This window comes from Eptesicus fuscus, chromosome 10, assembly GCF_027574615.1.
Source record: "Eptesicus fuscus isolate TK198812 chromosome 10, DD_ASM_mEF_20220401, whole genome shotgun sequence".
NCBI lineage: Eukaryota > Metazoa > Chordata > Mammalia > Chiroptera > Vespertilionidae > Eptesicus > Eptesicus fuscus.
The window spans coordinates 96,886,721-96,907,376 of record NC_072482.1 but is presented as its reverse complement, the minus strand read 5'-3'; the positions used below and the strand labels follow the sequence as shown (position 1 = coordinate 96,907,376).

At 53.6% G+C, this 20,656-nt stretch overlaps 1 protein-coding gene across 3 annotated transcripts; it reads left to right on the top strand.

Annotated features, from left to right (window-relative positions):
• Positions 1–3,066: 3,066 nt before the first annotated feature.
• Positions 3,067–19,646, top strand: C10H6orf118 (chromosome 10 C6orf118 homolog). Of its 3 annotated transcripts, XM_054722293.1 has the most exons (11): positions 3,067–3,105; positions 3,852–4,294; positions 4,433–4,519; positions 5,022–5,144; positions 5,777–5,836; positions 7,671–7,795; positions 11,046–11,104; positions 13,485–13,672; positions 17,016–17,069; positions 17,573–17,634; positions 19,442–19,646. In XM_054722293.1, the coding sequence occupies exons 1-11, from the start codon at positions 3,081–3,083 to the stop codon at positions 19,524–19,526; spliced, it is 1,311 nt and encodes a 436-aa protein (XP_054578268.1). In that variant the 5' UTR covers positions 3,067–3,080; the 3' UTR covers positions 19,527–19,646. The 3 variants fall into 3 exon arrangements, with proteins under 3 accessions (XP_054578268.1, XP_054578266.1, XP_054578267.1); XM_054722291.1 differs by having other exon boundaries at positions 3,852–4,519; XM_054722292.1 differs by lacking the exon at positions 5,022–5,144 and having other exon boundaries at positions 3,852–4,519.
• The last annotated feature ends 1,010 nt before the right edge of the window (positions 19,647–20,656 follow it).

Sequence of the window (20,656 nt, the reverse complement as noted above, 5' to 3'; positions counted from 1 at the left end):
TCCAGCCCTCCCACGGTGCCGCGTGGGCTGGGCGCGGCAGTCCTCTGCGCCTCTCAAATAGCCGGCGAGGGTGGCACGCGGGGTGTTACTTCCCACGTGACCCGCTGCACGGTGTGCATTCTGTGAGCACGTTACTGGAGGCGTGGCTACAGCAGGCCCTGAACCCGTGCCGAGAACCGCTGCCCCAAACACTGTGAACAGGTGCCACCATTTGAAGAAATGCAGCATTTTGGATCTTTCTGAAAAGAAAAGGTGACTTTCTTTACAAGTCCTAGGTCCCCACCTCGCTGAGAGTCTGGGCGACCCTCCCTGCTGACCACGCCACGGAGCGCAGCGCGGTCACACGGCACCAGACCCCACGTGCCCCACGCCCGTCTCCCGCCCCTGGATCTGTACCCGAGGCCGACGGGCTGTCTTTAGATTAAGGAGAAGGAATTTCAGATGAACAATATCCAGCTGCGTGTAACTGAGTAAATTTCCAGTCATTATTTGTACGCATCACGGGAATCTTTGTAAAATGCACAAGGCCAATGACCTGATGAGGCCCGGCCTCTGCGTCTGTAAGTGACACGCGCTGTACACGTGTGTACCTTCTTCCGTGCTCACTTGCCGTCTTTGTATGTAAGAGAACCCCCTCCTGTCACGTTTGTACGATGAACAGCAACTGTTCATTATAACCCGAGGCGAGTTGTACACACACTCGGCATCCCAGCCGCCGGCCGCGCGTCTAGATGGGTGCCACCTGCAGAACCCGCCTTCGGTCCACGGCACCGCTTCGGAGCAGCGCGCAGTCCTTTGTCGATATGTAACTAGACATACGAAGTATATATATGTATGATACATGAACTACATTCAGAGCTGTTCATAATTTTAACAGATACCCTGCGGTGTGAATAATTGAATACAGTTTTTAAACACCTCCTCTATCCTGTGCTGTCATTTGTGGGGATGGTAAGCAGCCTCGCGTGGGTGCGTGGAGGGGTGCCTGGGGGAGGCGCCTGGGGGGTGTGCGTGGAGGATGTGCGTGGAGGGGTGCCTGGGGAAGGAGCCTGGGGTGTGTGCTTGGGGGGTGTGCGTGGAGGGTGTGCGTGGAGGGTGTGCGTGGAGGGGTGCCTGGGGGAGGCGCCTGGGGGGTGTGCGTGGAGGGTGTGCCTGGGGGAGGCGCCTGGGGGGTGTGCGTGAAGGGTGTGCGTGAAGGGTGTGCGTGGAGGGTGTGCGTGGGGGGTGTGCGTGGAGGATGTGCGTGGAGGGTGTGTGTGGAGGGTGTGCGTGGAGGGTGTGCGTGGAGGGGGTGTAGCGGTTCAGCCTCGGATGCGCCAGACCTTGTTGCTAGGAGACGTTGAGTTGGGGCAGGGATGCAGGTGTTTGCTTCGCTGTTTGCCAGCAGGAAGGCCGAGAGGAATGGGAATTTTACGAGATGACCATGAGCTCCCTGGTGCGGCGTGGCGGGTCGGCACTCTGGGGGAGGACGGCTCAGGCCACAGAGCTGACCTCGAGCGCCAGCGCCCGGCTCCTGAACAGCCTCCCGCGTGGGGCCCAGTGACCGTTCCCCTCCCCGGCTTGGCTGGCGGGAAGGAGTCCCGGGTGCGTGGTGTGCGTGTGTGAGGTGGAGTCCTGCTGTGGTGGAGAAGGTTCCACCTTCTGACCTCCCTGTGCGCCCTCACAGCACTGACCTCCCTGTGCGCCCTCACGGCTTTCCCCGGGGAGCTGTGCTGACGGGTGAGTCTGGTGGCCTCTCGCTGACCCGAGGCGGGCAGCACGTGAGCGATTCTAGGCCGCAGTTCCAGGCCCGCTGTCCCCCGTCGTACCCCCCCCCCCCCCCCCCCCCCCCGGCGTAGCCAGGAGCACACCAGAGCTGAGCCTGCGAGTGAAGAGAACCCGGGTGTAGCCTTAGACAGTGTCCACACCTCGGGACACCCAGGCCCGCGGCCCTCCAAGCAGCTCCGGCCCCTCCTCCCGCCCTGGCCTGTGCGCGCAGCCCCGGGCGCGGGTTTGGCTCAGCCCTCACTTCCTGTGAAACCGCCTGAGACGCTGACGGTGTTAGGGTGAAGGTCACGCGCTGGTGTGTCCACGGGCCTGTGGTGACCAGGGCAGGTCGGCTCTGTCCGGCGGTCTGAGTTGGACCCCTCGGTTAACGGTGCCCGGTGGGCTTCTCCGTCAGCCTCACGCGGGCTGTGCTTGACGGGGCCCTGGAGTTTTCCCGCGGCTGCCTGTGGGCCCCACCTTGCTGCAGAGTAAGTAAGAGTTCACAGGCGGACCCTCGGGGACCCCCCGGCTCCCCTGCTCAGCTGCAGGAGGCCCGTGGGCGCCCGAGCTGTCCACGTCCTCCCCCGAATGGCCACGCTGTGCTCTGAGCCCCGCCTGTAGAGCTTCCTCCCAGAGGAGACGCGGGCAGCCCCGGAAAGAGCACGTCCTTCTCTACCCCCCTGCGCCCCCCCCCCCCCAGCTGGTCTTGGCCGGTCCTCCACCTGCGGCCCCCTCTTCCCCAGCGGGAATTCCTGGGTCAGCGCGCTGCACGGCACCTGCTGGGGGCTGTGCACTGGGAACAAGACACCAGCAAAGACCACCCCTGTGGTTGCTCCCAGGCTTTGGAGAGGAGGTAGAAAGTGCCAGGGCCCGGCCGGCGTGGCTCAGGGGCTGAGCGTCCACCTATGAACCAGGAGGTCCCAGTTCCATTCCCGGTCAGGGCACAGGCCCAGGTTGCGGGCTCGATCCCAGTGTGGGGCGTGCAGGAGGCAGCCGATCCGTGATTCTCTCTCCTCATTGATGTCTCTCTTTCTCCCTCTCCCTTCCTCTCTGACATCAATACAAATATATTTAAAAAAAGAAAGTGCCAGGGTATGTGGATGTTTTCTCACATTATGTAGTGTTTATTTTTAAAGCTAAAACAGACAAGCAGACCTAGTGCTCCTCGGAGGAAGGCAGAGGCCCTAGAGAGGGCGGTCCGAGGGAGAGAGTCCCTGGGGGCTGCGTGGCCGGGTGCTGGTTGCCGGGCAGCAGAGGACCTGGAGGGGGAGGGACTTAGAATGTTTGTCCGTCTCCTCGGTAACCAGCCCAGCCCTGAGCCGGTGGGGAGGAGGATGGCCGAGGACTCGGATTCTGAGTGTGAGTGCACTGAGCGCTTGCGCCGCTCCGGGAGGCCCATCTCTGAGCCCCGGGTGGGAAATGACCTTCGTGGGGGCTGCAGCTCAGCTCCGGGGTCCCATTGGGAGTGGGTCTGCGAGTGAGTTGCCAACACAGAAAACCTACCGACAACACACAGAGGAGACCAGAGGGAGCGGTTCGGGGTGTGTGTGTGTGTGTGTGTGTGTGTGTGTGTGTCTCCGTGGAAGGCGGGACGTGGGAAGTTTGGGAAGTGCTCTGAGGTGGAGGGGCTGTGAGTCTGGGGAAGGGGTTCCCCCAGGAGCTCAGTCACCCCACCAACAGCGGGCGTGGGGCGAGCCGGTCCACAACAGCAGGAGCAGGGCCATGTCAGCAACAGGGCAGCCTGGAAGCGACGGCCCCCAAAGCCCCCAGCACCCGCCAAGCCCACCCCTTCATCTCCGGTGTCACCGAGCCGAGACCCAGCCCCCAGGCTGCGGTTCTGACCGGACCTGCAGCTGCTGCCCTGTTCGGGGGGCTGTGTGTGCGGTCACTTGTCAGACGGCGGGGGGCGCTCTCACTCATTCCTTGGAGCCTCGCTTCCCTGCTGAGGAACCCCGTGTCCTGCTTTAGGGCGGTTGCTTCTGGGCAGAGCTGGCCTGACAAACGGGTTTACTGTTTTCCTCGCACCGAGCGCTCCTCCTCCGGGCACGGGGCGCGGCCGCGGGGCAGCGGGGAGCGAGTGGCATGAGCCCGTCTCCCCTGTGCAGTCGGCCTGCCGTGGAGACGCCGTGAGGCCATGGGGGTGGACGCTCTGTGGAACCTCAGGAGACTCCTGCAGAGACTCGAGAAAGGCTACCACCATGACATCTCCCTCTACACCTCCGGACACCTGAACCCCAACAATCTCTACCGGCCCCCCGAGAAGATCGTGCATCACTGGCGCAACGCCCACCGGCCCGCGGTGCGGAGACGCGCGGAGAGCCCGTCGGCGAAGAAGGCGGCCGCGATGAAGGACGCGCTGGCCCACTTCGCCATCCACACGGCGCTGCGCCCCAGCGAGGCCCCGGGCACGCCGCTCTTCCGGTACCTGCACCCCCAGGCAGGGGCCTCGCACTCCTCCCAGGAGGATGTCGCCCCGCAGCCGCGTGGGGGGGCAGGGGGCTCCCCCCCGCAGCGCAGGAAGGAGGAGCTCACGTGGCCGGAGGTGAAGGTGCTGAAGCCCAAGGCGGCGCGGTCCAGCCGGCAGTGCGTGCTCTCGCCCCCGGGCCGGGACGAGTACCGCTACGTGGCCTCCTACCTGGCGGGCCTGACCAGGGCGGACAAGTACACGAAGTTCCTGCATTTCCAGAGGCACGTGCTGGCCACGCAGGACCTCCTGGAGAGCGACTTCACGGGGGCCCAGGCGGCGCTGCGCCACGAAAAGAAGCTGGAGCAGGTAAGGGGGGGCTGGGAGGGCTGGGGGGGCTGGGGGCACAGGCGCCTGGCTCCCGGGGCTCCTGCTGAGGGCCGAGAAGCACCCTCCAACGCCTCCGTACATCCCCAGGCAGAGTGACAGCTGCCCGTTCCGGGGAGCATCACCGGGATGTAGACGGTGACTGACAGGCAGGGTAGGGTGAGAGGGTGACAGGCAGGGTGAGCAGGTAACCGCAGGTTCTCGGCTCCGGTTAGAGGGCATCAGGTGCACTGTGGTGTGTCCCTGGCTGATCCTTGAACGTGGGAGCTGTCAGTCACCCTCTGATGGAAGCCCGGCTCTGACTCCTCAGCCCCAGGGGTGGTCGGGGAGGGGAGCAGGAGGGCCTGAGCGGAAGGTCGGGGAGGGGAGCCTGAGCGGAAGGTCGGGGAGGGGAGCCTGAGCGGAAGGTCGGGGAGGGGAGCCTGAGCGGACGGTCGGAAGGCGGTGGGAGGCGGGCAGAGGTGCTGAGCGCCCCGCTCCCCAGGAGCTCCGGGAGGTGTGCGCGTGCGACCCGCAGGAGCTGCACCGGCTGCAGGTGTTCAGCCGGGCCTTCGAGGACGTCTGCAGCAGCTCCTTGCTGTTCGGCGGCATCCTGAAAGAAGTGAAGGTGAGCGGCACACGTCCCGCCTCCTGGGCGCCCGCGGCCACCTCCGTCTTCACGGCCCTGGAGTCCGCGCCCGCCAGCTCCGCCCCGAGCCCCGAGCCCCGAGCCCCGAGCCCGTCTCCCTGGAGCGTCCCGCTCCCAGGTGGCTGTAAACAGGGGCGTGTGCCCCCTGCGTCCCCAGTGCTGCCTGGTCATGTTTGTGGACCCTTCGAGGGTAGGCCTGCTGGGCCCCGGGCGTGTGCCCTTGGTGGTGAAGCCGCGCGGAGGGGGGTGGTGCCACAGCCGCCGCCTTTAGGCCCTGAGCGGCGCTGAGTACCTACCCCCAGCCCTCCCGCTGGCCAGCCGGACCCACCCAGGGGCTTCCGTGTGGCAGGAGGTCCCGTGTGGACGCCTGCAGGCAGTTTATGACCCTATCCTGAGGGGACCGATGGCTCACACTCAAATAGGCTGCACAGATGGCGAGGGCGTATGCATTCAGTGTGTGCCTGTTGAGGAGAACGCTAAAATACTTGGTATTTTTTACAATGATTGAAACTGACGTCCTTAACCTCCATGTTACTTGTACCTGCAAAACCCCACCTTGTGCTGTGAGCTCAGAGCAGTCTCCGCAGCCCCTCTCCCTCCCCTCCGTGTAGGATGAATACGAGCTCTACATGGCCCTCCTGCTGAGCACGCAGCCCTCGGAGCAGTACCAGGTAACCCTCCTCACGCAGGTGCCCGCAGAGCCTGACTTCCTCACTCACCAGCAGCGGGAAACACCTGGAACCCAAGAAGACCCATTCATGCCTACATAATCTAAACAATGATACATATAGTTGATTTCAGAGAGCAAGGGAGTGGAAGAGAGAGAAACAGCAATGATGAGAGAATCATGGATTAGCTGCCTCCTGCACGCCCCCTACTGGAGATCAAGCCTGCAGCCCTGGCATGTGCCCTTGACTGCCGTAGAACCCGGGATCCTTCAGTCCTCAGGCCGATGGTCTATTCCAGGTGTCCTCAAACTACGGCCCGCGGGCCACATGTGGCCCGCCAAGGACATTTATCCGGCCCGCCGGGTGTTTTTGCCGTTTTGTTTTTTTACTTCAAAATAAGATATGTGCAGTGTGCACAGAAATTTGTTCATAGTTTTTTTTTAAACTATAGTCCGGCCCTCCCACGGCCTGAGGGACAGTGAACTGGCCCCTGTTTACAAAGTTTGAGGACCCCTGGTCTATCCACTGAGCCCAAACAGCTAGAGCTGTGCCTACACAATTTAGAATAGCTACACCTTGGACTAGCTGAAGGGCATTATGGGTAAAGAATTCACTTTTCACCTTCTGCTCATGGCGAGGGGCCAGGGCGGGTGGGACCCACAGCCACCCTCTCTCCCTGGGCATGATGTCTGCTCTCGAGCTGGGCCGGGGCGGCCATGCTTCTGGGCCAACCTGTGTAAACGTTTCTCTCTTTTCCGCGTCCAGCGCGGCTAGAGAGCGGTCCGGTTCCTGAGCAGGGGCGGCTGGGGATTGAGAAAAATGAAAGAGACAAGACACAGAGATGGAAGGAAAAGGCTGGGGCCGGGTGGACCGCTGCCCTCTTCTGACGGAGAGACCGTGACCCAGAGCGATGCAGCGCGTTTGTTTTCTAGCCCCAATACCAGGGACCTTTCCTGTCCGTTCCTGGCGCTCGGCTGGATTTCCATAAAACCCACCCCGGCACCTGGGCTGAAAGGAAGGTCCGGCGGACAGCACTTCTGCCTTTTGGCTTTGCCGACCGCCCTGGATTCAGCTCACAGTTTAAAGACGTGCCGTGTGCCTTCCCGGGCGCTCGCTGCAGCCTGATTCACAAGACGGGCACAGGGCTGGGACGGAGGCCTGGGGTCCTGACGCGCTCCTGGCCCCGCTGCGGGCTAAGCGCCACGAAGAGGGTGGCAGGAAGGGCCCAGGTGCCTCCACGTGGACCCGGTGGCTCCCCTCCCGGGAGATGCCGCAGCCGTCACGGTGACTGCCCGGAAGCGTGTCACTGCGGGGCGGGGAGGGAGGCCCGGATGCTGCTGGCGCTGGGGCTGGGCCTGCTCGAAGCATCTGACCAGCACGTCCTGCCCACGCAAGCCAGCAGTAAACCCTGCCGTTAAAACATTTCCTAGTAAACCAAAACCTTACATAGCGAGACATGTTTTCTGGATCTTCACGGGACTAGCTGTCCCTCCTCCGGGGTTTCCCCACACCCCCCAGGCCTCCCCACTTACGAGTTCCACTTGAATTTAAATATTTTTTTAAATGGATGTCAGAGAGGAAGCGAGAGGGAGAGAGAGAGAGAAACATCACGATGAGAGAGAATCATGGCTCGGCTGCCTCCTGCACGCCCCCCACTGGGGATGAAGCCTGCCACCCAGGCCTGTGCCCTGACCGGGCATCAAACCCTGACCCCCTGAGCCCCGCCGGCCGGGCCGATTTTCCCTTGTTCCCTTGAATTGATGCCTGGGCTCAGGACAGCCTGGTTGCACTGGACCAGCCAGAAAAGGGACCCTCCTCCCCCGTGTGTCCCGCGTAGACTCTGCTGGAGGAGGCCCAGGGGCTGGCGAGGAGCTCGGTGAAGACGGCGGACGTCACCCGGGCCCGGGAGGAGCTGAGGGAGCTCGTGGCGGCCACCAACGCGGCCCTGGAGCACAATGACAGGTGAGGCCACCACCTCACTCGCCTGCAGGGGCTCTCACCATTTTACAGTGTTTACACACGCGACACAAGTATGTTACTCTCATCGTTTACAGTGTTTACACATGTGACACGTATGTTACGCTCACAGTTTACATTGTTTACACACATGACATGCCTGTCACTCACTGTTTACACGTGACACACGCTACCCTCACAGTTTACACTGTTTACACAATGACATGCATGTTACTCTCACTGTTTACACTGATTACACATGTGATACACATATGTTACTCTCACGGTTTACAGTGTATGACATGTTACCATTTCATAGTATTACACACATGACACACATACGTTACTATCACCATTTACGCTGTTTACACATGTGACACACATGTTACTCTGTTTACAGTGTTTACACACAACACACGTTATGCTCATCGTTTTACAGTGTCTACAACACATGACACACATATGTTACTCTCACTGTTTAAAGTGTTTATAGCACATGACAGGTGTATGTTACGTCCTTCCTGCATCCCCAGGTGAGACACCGCCTGTCCCCGCCTCTTCACAAGCCGCTCCGTGTGCCCAGGACCTCGAAGGCCTGGCCTTGCTCTGGGAGGGGGTGTCGCTGCGGTTCTCACGTCTTCTCTGGGGATCCCCGAGGACGGACGGCATTGGGTGGGCGGGAGCTGCAAAGGCAGCACGCCCTGACGGACGCCCTGATGGTGTCTTTCACCTAAAACATCCCCTAACCTCTTGGGTACTCGTCTTTCTGGAGGAAATGACTTGTAAACGATTAAAAAAAATAGGCAAATGCGACACTCCCAGAATTCCCTCAAGAAAACAAAACAAGAAACAGAAAAACTCAACACACCTGTAGCTTCAGTGACGAGAGACGACAGCCTTTTGAAGTCAAAATCCCGGAACACAGAAAACCAGCGCCCAGTGCCACGAGGTCACGTCGCCCCCTCTGCTCAGCTGGCGAGAGCAAGGGTGTGGGGGGCGGAGCATGAGCCCTGAGCCGCAGGCTCGCACACCAGGGCCCGGGGGAGGGATGTGCCCAGGGAGGAGGCCCGGGGGTCGCTGGGGACTTCCCAGAGCACCCACAGAGGTGAGTGTGGGAGAGAGACGATTCCGGAATGACAACGATAGAGGTTAGGGGGGCGATCGGGACCCTGTGAAACTGCCGGGAGGAGAAAGCCGCAGGGAAGGGGGAGCCAGGGCCCCATCACAGAAGAAAGCCGAAGGGCACCCCACGCCTTCAGCTACCGACCCTCCTTCCTCCAAAAAGATGCTACCCGCCCGGCTGGCGTGGCTCGGGTTGAGTGTTGACCTATGAACCTGGAAGTCACAGTTTGACTCCTGGTCAGGGCAGATGCCTGGGTTGCGGGCTCAATCAAAAGGGGCGTGCAGGAGGCAACTGATGAATGATTCTCATCATTGATGCTTCCCTCCCCCCTCCCTTCCTCTCTGAATCAATAAAAATAGATGTGTGTTGTTGTTTTTTCCCCCCATAAAAGCGGGTATAGAGCTAAAGATCAACACAAAAGAAAAAGCCCCAAACAACATCGCGGGACTATTTGCTCCTCTGAGAGGTCAGGTGCTCTGAATTAGGAATCCACACCCGCCCCCACACCACGCGCCCTGCCCAGAATGCAGAGCTGGAGAGGGTCTTGTCTGCACAGTCTGTCACCAGGAGACAGAAGCTGAGAACCGGTCCATGCAGCTGATGGAGCCCCACCATGGACAGCCAGCAGCTGCCCCGCACCCACACCAGGCACCCAGCACCCACACCGGGCACACAGCACCCACACCAGGCCAGGCACCCACACCGGGCCAGGCACCCTCAGAGGAGCAGTTCAGGATATGGAAACAACATGGGCCAGAAACTTACACCTCAGCACCGACATCAACAACAACGAACAGAGAAGACACAGAGCAGAGTTTGACAAAGGAGCGGGAGGCTACGCATCAGAGTGATCGGTCCAGACAGAATGACGGCCCCAGGGAGGAAGCGTGGATGAAAGGGCAGTCACGGCGTTAGGGAAAGTAGAAAAGCCAGAGAAGGAAAATGAGATAAACAGAGAACACGTGACTGAGGAGGAAGACAGGCAGAGGACATCCAGTTCACATGTGATTCAAGTCCCTGAAGGAGAAAGCGCAAAGGGGTAGAGACATAATATTTAAAACTACCGCATTCAAATCTATAGAAACGAAACACTCTGGTTTACGTGTTGGAAAAGCTGTTGCCTTTATTATCAACCCACGTGGCCTCAGCCTCTGAGGGTCAGGGGTCAGAGGAAATGAGCGCATGCGTGTGGAAGTCGCCGACTTGGAGTATTAGGTCGGCTGTGGCGTGGGGGTGGTGGCCCATCACAGGGTCTCCCTCAGAGTCCATTTCTTCTCCCTCTGAACCCGTAAGAAATAAGGCAGTCCCTTTAGTTTAGTTGGAGCCAGGAAGAGGATGCAGAGAGATGACAAAGGTTTTTATTTAAACACTAGAGGACTGGTGCACGAAATTCATGCACTCAGGGAGGGGTCCCTCAGCCCAGCCTGCACCCTCTCTCAGTCCGGGAGCCCTTGGGGGATGCCTGACTGGTGGCTTAGCGCTGCCGTGGAGGCGGGAGAGGCTCACCAGCCTTGAGCCCAGCTTCTGGCTGAGTGGCACTCCCCCTGTGGGAGCGCACTGACCACCAGGGGGCAGCTCCTATGTTGAGCGTTTGCCCCCTGGTGGTCAGTGCGCGTCATAGCGACCGGTCATTTCACCGTTCGGTCGATTTGCATATTAGCCTTTTATTATGTAGGATTTTAAAAAACCTCTTGCATTTTATTTCTAGTTGAAACAGTGGGATGTGTCGGCTATTTCTGTGGGTGAGCTGTACTCAGAGGGGAGGTGCAGTCTTCCAACCTCGGGGAGACTCTCCGTGGCTCTGATGTGCTGTTTGCCCCAGAATCTAAAATGCGAGGTTTTGCCTCGTTTTTAGGAGTTCAAGGTGTAAAATCATATCGATAATCGTTGTGGCAAATAATTTATTCTCCTCTCAGCAGCTCCTTACGCAGCGGGCTCCGCAGTCTCGGCACAACAGCTCTTTGGTGTCTTTAGCGGGGCTGACCACACTCTCACTCGATAGACATCTTTGAACGCCCCTTTTTGTTGCAAACAAAGAAGATTAGTGTTTATTTCTCAGTTTTAAAAAAGACATGAAACAGGAGGAGGAGGGCAGGGAGGGGCTCTAACCGCGCTGTGTTGTCATCACCGCAGGCTCAGGAGCGAGCTGGCGGAGGAGCGGCGGCGGCTGAGATGCGCGCAGGAGCAGGCAGGCGAGTCCCCGATGTCCTCCTTCCCAGCACGTCCCCCGACCTCCCGTGCGGCTCCCCCGACCTGGTCCGCTGTCCAGGGCCTCCTGCCATTCGTTATGTCAAAGGGTATTTTTTTTTCAGAGAAGTGATCACATTTTACTAATTTTCCCATCAAGTTCTTTAGAAACACAGTGAGTTTAATTTTATTTGAAGTGTCTTTTTAAATATATTTTTATTGATTCCAGTGAGAACTAGAAACATCAGTGATGAGAGAATCATTGATCGGCTGCCTCCTGCATGCCCCCTGCTCAGGATGGAGCCTGCAACCCAGGCATGTGCCCTGACCAGGAATGGAACTGTGACCTCCTGGCTCATAGGGCGACGCGCAGCCACGGAGCCCCGCCGGCGGGCGTATTGGAAGTGATTAGCTGAGATCCTTTGGACACGGGCCGTGGTTGACCTGAGAGCCTCCGGCAGGGTGCGGACGCTCTCCCAGCTCCCGTGGCTCTGGGCAGGCTGGTTGGCTCATGTCCCCAGAAACAGGGAAAACGGGCCCCCTATTTCCTATTCTCTAAGGTCTGTGTAGTTTCCAGGGGACTCAGTGGGGACCTTGTGTACAGAGTCAGGTCAAGTTTGACCAAGACACTGGGAGCAGATCCCGAGGGGCCTGACCGGTGACACAGACTCGGGAATCCGGCCCCAGGAGGACGGCTGGAGGACTAAAGGTGTCTGCCCTACAGCGGGGCCATAATACACGACAGACGCGAGCGCCCGGGAGCTGTTGTTCAGAGCTGCCACGTGGGGATGACAGGGAGGGGGCTGTGGTCTCCTGTGGTGGTCAGGGTCGCGGCAATGAAGACAGTCCATTCTGGTTTCCAGAACCTTCTCATTCTTAGTCCCGGCTCAGAGAAGCCAGCTTTCCAGACTGCGAGGAGTTTCTAAGGCTGTCCACGCTGGCGACGCCCTCTGCCTTGCACACACATTTCCATCTCTGCCCATTGCTGGGGAACCCCTCCCAGGGCGCCTCCATGGTGGCAGTGTGGCCGGCAGCATGGCCCGGCAGCGTGGCTGGCGATGTGGCCAGGCCGTGGCCTGGTGATGTGGCCTGGCAGTGTGGCCCGGTGACGTGGCCAGGCTGTGGCCCGGTGATGTGGCCTGGCAGCGTGGCCGGCGACGTGGCTGTGGCCCCCCGGGTTCCGAGCTTTGTTATTTCAGCCTCAGGAGCCTCCGCTGTGAGTCTCAGTCGGTGAGTCGGGAGCAGGAGTGCTTCCCCCTCAGGTGGTTGAGGAGGAAACGTGGTGACGGACCCACGGGAGGCCGAGTCTGGGGCAGTGGGGTCACCGCCCACTCATCTTCTTGTGTCCTTGTTTCTGGGGAGGAAAAACACACAGTTCGTGGCAAATGGGTTACCTTTTACCAATATTGATGCATTACATACATATTGAAATTTACCATACGATTAGATGCACAGTTTAACATGATTAGGTCATCAAACACAGCTCCATGAGGGGTCTCGCTCATTAACCTTCACTGTTTACCTCGATTCTGTCCATGCCCTTTCCCTCCACGTGTGTTACACGCTACTCGTGACTCACATGGGACCACGCTTCCTCTGGGCCCGGGAAGGGTGTCCTCACAGACCTGACCTGCATTGAGCTCCAAGCAGACTCGCCCTGAGGCTCCAGCCAGAGTCCCTGGTCTTCCTGCTCCTCGTCCCTCCCAGAGCAATGCTTCACCTGCTGTCTGTCTGTCTGTCTGTCTGTCCCCCCTTTCCCAGCGTCATCTCTCGATGTTGCGCCCTGGTGCTCAGCCCCCGCCCCACGGGGTAACCTTTTAGTGCCAGTGCCAGGTCCCGCTCCTCTTTCGCTTGTTTAACCTTTTGCACTCGGATGTCGAGATTGAAATTACTCTTTGAATGTAGCAATAATTTGAAATATTAAAAAATCCAAATAAATAAGTTTGTATGAAAAGAAACTCCAGTTTTTTATTCTACTGCTGCGCTTTGTAAAATCTGGGGTATTTAAGAAATTAAATCCCGAGTAGAATAAAGGAATCGAGAAAAAAGCAAGCGAGTGCAAAGGGTTAACTCCTGTCTGTCTGTCGAGTCTCAGTGGAGTCACTCTCCTCTGGCTACGACACCCTGTGCTTCCCCACGCGGCCTTACTGCTCCCATGAGCCACTCGAGAAACACCTATTGGCACGTGAAGGGATTAAAGGAGCAGCACCCCATTCCTCAATCCCATCATTTTTGTTGGCGTGCTTGGCGTTTGGGCTACATTATATTTTACAGCTATAACGTATTAGCGGTGTAAGACATAATGCTGTTAATAATACATAATGTTATCACTAGGGGCCGTGCTGGTAAATACAGTAACGCTTTGCTTTTAAAAAACATCTCCAGAATCTTCTGAGAAACACGTAAGGGAGGAGGAGGAGGAGGAGCTCACGCTCATCGACAAGGTGGAGAGGAAGAGATGCGAAGTCCTCCAGAAGCTGGACGAGATCCGAGCTCTGGAGCGAGAAATGAAAACCACTCTGGTCCACACGGGGGGTTTACAGATCACGGAGAGCAGGGTCAAGAGCATCGAGGTATGCGGCTGACTGACTTCCATGTCGGCATTGTTCTTCCTCTTGCCGACCATAGCAAACACGTGAAGTGACCTCATTTGCAATGGGATAAACAATTACATAAAATTCGGTGCAAATATATTTTTATTGCAAAACTAGAGGCCTGGTGCACGAATTTGTGCTCAGGTGGGGTCTGGCCGGCCCTTCTCCAGTCGGGACCAATCCAGGCCAGGCTGGCTGGGGGGAGGGGCTGCGGGAGGTTGGCCGACTGTCCCGTCCCCCGCAGTGCACGGCATAGGGACGGGTTATTCCGGTCATTCTGGTCATTCTGGTCATTCTGGTTGCTTAAGGTTTTATACATATAGACATTTGTAGCCAATGATGAAGAAATGCTCAGAATAATTAAGAGATCTAAACAAACAAAACAAAATGAAGGTGATAAAAAATTCTGTAGAGTTCGGTTAAGGGTCAAATCTCTTTCAGGTCTGTTGAAAAATTTAGTATTTTGTATAGAAAATGCTTGTGACAGAATTAGCGGTCATCATTTAGTGTGGAGTATGTACTAAGCAGTGTAAGCGCGGTTCAGAGCAGTTAGGTGGCCCGCGCACTATGAAACCGGGTAGAGGTGACAAAGTTGGGTTCAAGCTTAATTCTTTGGGGGCTCCAGCCTTTGTAATTGCTGCGACATGTTGGCCTCAGGGTTAGACTTTGAGTTGGTTGTGCAGTTCTGCTGGCAAAGAGGACTGAGTGACGGCCACTGAAGAGTCCACTGAATTAAAAGCAGTTTTTACAATGACTGTATCAACTTTGTTGATGAACAATACATTGTACATGATAGTCTGTTTTAAAACGCTATGATGCCTATGTTATCTCCTCACTTTTATTTGGGCAGAATCTGACTCAATTTAACCTCTAGTTACAGAATTTATAATTGACACTAGAGGCCCGGTACATGAAATTTGTGTGCTGGGGAGGCGGTGTCCCTCAGCCCAGCCTGCACCCTCTCTAATCTGGACCCCTCGAGGGATGTCCAACTGCCTGTTTAGGCCTGATCCTACCGGGATCCTAAATGGGCAGTCGGACATCCCTCTCACAACCCAGGACTGCTGGATCCCAACTGCTCGCCTGCCTGCCATCCTGATCACCCCCTAACCACTCCCCTGCCAGCCTGATCAACACCTAACTGCTCCCCTGCCAGCCCAATTGCCCCTAACTGCCCTCCTCTGCAGGCCTGATCCTTCCCAGCTGCCCTCCACTGCTGGCCATCTTTGAACACAGGGTGGCGGCCATCTTGTGTGTCGGAGTGATGGTCAATTTGCATATTACTCTTTTATTAGACAGGATGGGATTATTCTTTCTTATTGTGATTATATGGTTACATATATTTTGCCAGCACCACTTTTTCTTCCTTTTATGTAGAATATAAAGTATATGGGAAGGTGGTAGTGGTCCAAACTGGCTTTGATTTCTCTCTCTTTCTCTCTTAAAATCATATGTTCAGATCTCCTTCTGTGTTTTCCTTTAGAATCTTCCCTCTTTTCTAAAAAAAATAAATAATGTCCTGAGAACAGACACTAATTTATAGTTGAATTTTTAAACTGAAAATAATAAAGAGTTATAGCTTTACATATTATAAACACGATGCCAAAATCATATAAACTCTTCTTTCATAATTAACATCTCTTTAAATGGGTTGAATCAATGAAATAGAAGACGTCCTATAATGAATCCATATCATGAACTTATATTAGTTTTTTTTTAAATTATTTATACTTGGCTCCTTAATTCAAATAATGGCAGATAAATAAAATTGCATCTATTGTCCTATTAAGTCATTGATTTCTGGTTATGCATATGAAATACATTGTTTCCAACCCAATGAAAAATAACTAAATGCATCAATGATGAACAATGCACCAGATACTGCTGCGAACATTTAAAAATGCATTTCATTTAATTTTCAGCAGCCCGTAGAGATAGTAAGAGACAGCTGCTGCTATTAACCTCCTTTTCCCGGTGAGGAAACCAAGGCACAGACAGACTATGTAACTTGATTCGGGGCACAGGGAGTGGGTAGTAGTGTGAGGATTTACACGCAGCCCAGGGTCTTAATTATATACTGTGCAGCCTCGCTGATGCAATTGCCAATCCTTGTCAAGCTGGATATCTGGAAGAGAAGTCTTTACAACCCCTGCTCATCATTATTTGCTCACAATTATGTTGGATATTTTAATTCATAGTGTTGACTACATTTTTAAGTCTCAATAGTAGTACTCTTGGCATCTTGATTGGGTTTCCAATGAATTTCTAGATTCACTAGAGGCCCGAATTCGTGCACCAGTGGGGTCCCTCCCCCTGGCCTGCAGGATGGGGCTGAAACTGGCTCTCTGACATCCCTCAAGGGGTCCCAGATTGGGAGAAGGCACAGGCCAGGCCGAGGGACCCCACCGGTGCATGATCAGGGCAGGAGAGGGACGCGGGAGGTTGGCCAGCTGGGGAGGGACCGTGGGAGGGCTCCAGGGCGTGTCCAGCCTGTCTCGCTCAGTCCCGATTGGCCAGACTCCAGCAGCAAGCTAACCTACCGGTCAGAGCATCTGCCTGCGGGTGGTCAGTGAGGAACATCATAAAAACTGGTCGACTGGTCGATGTGTCTGGTGGTCAGTGCACATCATAGTGAGCAGTTGAGTGGCCTTAGCATATCATTAGCATATTACACTTGGATTGGTTGAACGGATGACCGGACCACTGGACACTTAGCATATTAGGCTTTCATTATATAGGATTTGGGACCAGGTGACAGCTTTATAACGTTAACATTCCCATCAAGGATCATCTTATGTTAATTTAATTTTATGCATTGCTTTTAAATATTTTTTGTTGTTTATTTTTGTGACTTTATGGCATCTGTTACTATTGTGTATGAAAACTTTAACAAACATTACATTACAGTTTATAAACAGTTATTGCTGGTATATGTGTGACTTGTTGATATTTGTATTTTTATATTGTATCCAGTCACCTTAACAAATTCTATTATTAGTTCTGAAAAGTGAGGGAATCTTCTATTCTGAAATTTCCCTAAAATTCTCTAGTCTTTTCCAACACCAATCTCCACCTCTTCTAGCTTATTACCCAGGGGGCCAGGCTCTGTCTGTCTTACTCCAGACCCCAGTCATGCTTTTTCATTCATCTGTTTTAAGTGGTGTGCAATTCATATTTTTGAAATCAGAATAACAGTATAACACATTTTGTTCCATAAATGGGGAAACTATTTTATTATATATTATTTTATATTTATTATATTAATTGATATTATTATATTATTAACCAGGTATCTTTCTCTTATAATCATTTTTCCCTACAGACTAAAACTATAAAATTAGAAAGAGCAAATATTATTTTGAAGAAGAAAATAAATGTAAGTTTTTGTGAATCAATGCTTTTCAATAGAACCATTTTTCTCTAGTGCCTTCTTGTACTATGTCAAAAATCAAATTAGAATACATGCATTAGCTTTCTAAATGATAACTTTCTGTGATGCCAGGAATAGCTGGCTATGCAGCTATTAGCTCCACATTAGAGAGGTGTAAGCTAATGTATTATACAATCTTTCTAAACAGTTGAATGTGTCTGTCAGAATTTACTGTTTCTCTAACCCTTCTGCACGTAACCATCACTTTTAATGAGCTGACTTGGTTACAGGAAATATAATGGGCTGGCACCTGAACAACTTTCAGGTTGCCCTTCCAAAGTGCCTGCTCACCATTTCCTGCTTCACAGAGTGTACCTGTTTCTGTCGTGTGTGTCTCTGCGTTACACACAGTAGGAAGCAGAGTGCTGTGCCCGCTTCTGGAGGCGGCAGGCTATTTGGGTGCCGCGTCATTGCCCGCCCACGTGACCCGATGACTTCATTCTTGGCAGGTTATCAACAACCAGGTGAAGCAGTGCCTGGGGAAGAGCAGGCTGAGTGGGGAGGAGCAGCGGTGAGTCCGACGCTGGGAAAAGCACTGGCACCATCGCATGCTGTTCTCCAAACCGCGTGTTTAAAATTCGATTAGACCAGACAATGCTGTGCAGCATTTATATTCCTGAGTCTTAACTTTCCATAGAAATGTTACCACCTCCCCCCGATGCTTAGGGATGATCAGCACAAGATTTAAATCTCTCTCTCTCTCCATCTATCTCATCTCTGTCTGTCATCTACATCTTCTATTTATCTATCATCTATCTCTTTCTGTCTTTCTATCTATCTATCTATATCTATCTATCTATCATCTATTTCTATCTATACCGATCTATGTCTATCATATATCATCTATCTATCTATCTATCATCTATCTATTTATCTATATCTATCTATCTATCTATCTATCTATCTCTATCTATATCTATCTATCTATCTATCTATCATCTATTTCTATCTATACATATCTATATCATCTATCTATTTATCATTTATCTATTTATCTCTATCATCTATATCTATCTATCATCTATCTATCTATCTCTATCATCTATATCTATCTATCTATCTATCATCTATCTATCTATCTATCTATCTATCTATCATCTATTTCTATACCTATCTATATCTATAAAATATCATCTATCTATCATTTATCTATTTATCTCTGTCATCTATCTCTATCATCCATCTATCTATCTATCTATCATCTATCTCTATCATCTATCTATCTATCTATCATCTATCTCTATCGATCATCTATGTAAAAATAAATTCTTTGGAAAAAGCTGAAGAGTCAGGGGTTGATTCTCCTGGGCAGGGATCAGGAAGGTAGGGAGACTTGTGGCTGTGGGTGGCTTTCCCCCCTCAATTATAGGTGCTTATTGATATTAAACCTTTGAAAAACTCTATACATCCATTACTCTAAAGCTTTAAATTGAAAAATAAAATGGCTGGTTTATATTATCTGTCACATAAGTTAAGACTTCATATAGTTAACGTCCTTAGAGTTTGTAATACGGTTCAAATCTTACAATTTGGTAAGGCTGGGAGCAACGGAAAGCCGTTGAGGACTCAGAGATGAAAGAGCATATTTGTATCAACAGTCAAAAGGCATCTCGGATGTGGGCTGGGTTCAGCGTATCAGACACCAGGTTCTCCCATCTTTCTTCCGCGTTTTCCTCGAGGATAGCTCTCCTCAGAGCCTCTCAGGATGACGGCCTCAGGCGGGGGGCCGTGTGCCCTGGAGGGAGACGGGAGAGGAAGGACAGTGGCCAAAAGCTTCTCCCCGGGAGGCTTGTTTCATTGAGGAAGAAAAGCCCTGCCTACACATCTCAGGGTCAGCACCCGTCCCGTCCCGAGGCCCATCCTTGGCTGCAAAGGGGTCCGGCAAACGGAACATTTCCCTCCCAGTTCACATGGCAGAGAGAGGCACGGGCAGCGGTGCCAGAGCAGGTGCTGAGTGAGCCACACAGGTGGGTCCCGGCTTCACCACACGGCAGGGATCCTCAGAGGAGAAGGACGGTATAGAATCACAGAGAGAGGGCCGGGCAGGCTCCTTCCATGGCCTTGGATCTGAAACGGAAGTAGCCTCTGCTCGGCCGCCCTCCCCTTGCTGCAGGAGCGGCCTCTCCGGGGAGCATCTTCGCTGGTTCTAGGCCAGAGCGCTCCGGGGAGCACTCTCTGAAGTGAAAGCGGAGCGTTGCAGAGACTCAGTTTGTGCTTTTGAGTAAACGTACCCTGAAGTAGATGTTTACGTTGAAATTTTCTTTTATGCTTAATGTCCTTTTGCTCATCTATGATATGTATTTCTTATGTGTTTTAAGGAACCTTTGGGAATTTATTAAAGAATATGTAGGACTGAAAGACACAGATAGCAACTCGGAGGTGGCCGAACAAAACGACCCGTGAGCATCCAGAGCATCGTATAGATCGAGGCTGTTCGCATGGGTGTACATTAATGAAGATGCATCTCCTTTCGTCACTTTTAATTTCCAATAAATTAACGTGTATCTTACTCAAGATACTGAAATAAACACGTGTGCGTTTGACTAGTTTTACTTTTGTTAACATATTTATAGCACTCGTTCTTAGAGTATGTTTTACTTTCATGGATGGGAAAGTACATTCGGTTATTCGATGGGAATAAGAAATTCAGCGCTGTTGCAGTAGAGATCAAACCTGTCTTTATTGACGAATGTCAGCGTGGATAGGCATTTAATAACATGGCATCCTCTAGTTAATACCCATTTGGTTATGATCTTTGCCGATTGTCACCGGTGCCATGCTCCGCCATGCGACACGGCCAGCAGGGAGCTTGCTCTGTGCGCATGTCTAAGTGGGCAGAGAGCCTCCTGACGGCACGCGGCAAGGTGTGCAAGGTGACATTGGCCCCTGGAGGAAGGGACCCCCAACCATGGCGTTCCGATTTCTTTTTTTTAAAAACAAGAACGCCAATGAGAACGTGCCAAGGATATGGAAAGCTCAATCTACTTGGTCCCTTTCTGTGATCTCCTGCTACAAGGCCCGCCACCAGAGTAATTTCTTATGGATCCATGAAGTACTGATATGCATTTAAAAAGAACAGATTAAATTAAGCATATTGTACACATCATTTTGTCCTGTCATCAAAGCCATTCGGGTATCAGAAATGTTTGCTGCCAAGTCCCTGTCGGAATATGCTGTGGGTCAACATGACAATTGTCGTCAGCGGGAAAGGCAGGAACGTACTTATTTTTAGGAACAAGACTTTCACGTAAAGATGGGAACCTCACTAGGAGGGCTCTGGAGAACTTGTATTCCGGGCTCCCCCATGCCCTGGTGAGCTTACAGGTGCAGAGAGCCTCCGGCCCGGCCAGTGGCGCTCCCCTCTGACCGGCCTGCGGAGGTGACGCTGTAGAGAAGAAGGTGACCCGTCTCAGCATGAATGCCAGCAATGCGAGCAGACCCAGGCGTGACAGGGACCTCACCAGAGCTGCGAGAACATTGTAAACATGCCCATGGGATTGAAGAAAACACCAGCCCACGGAGGAGGAAATCGA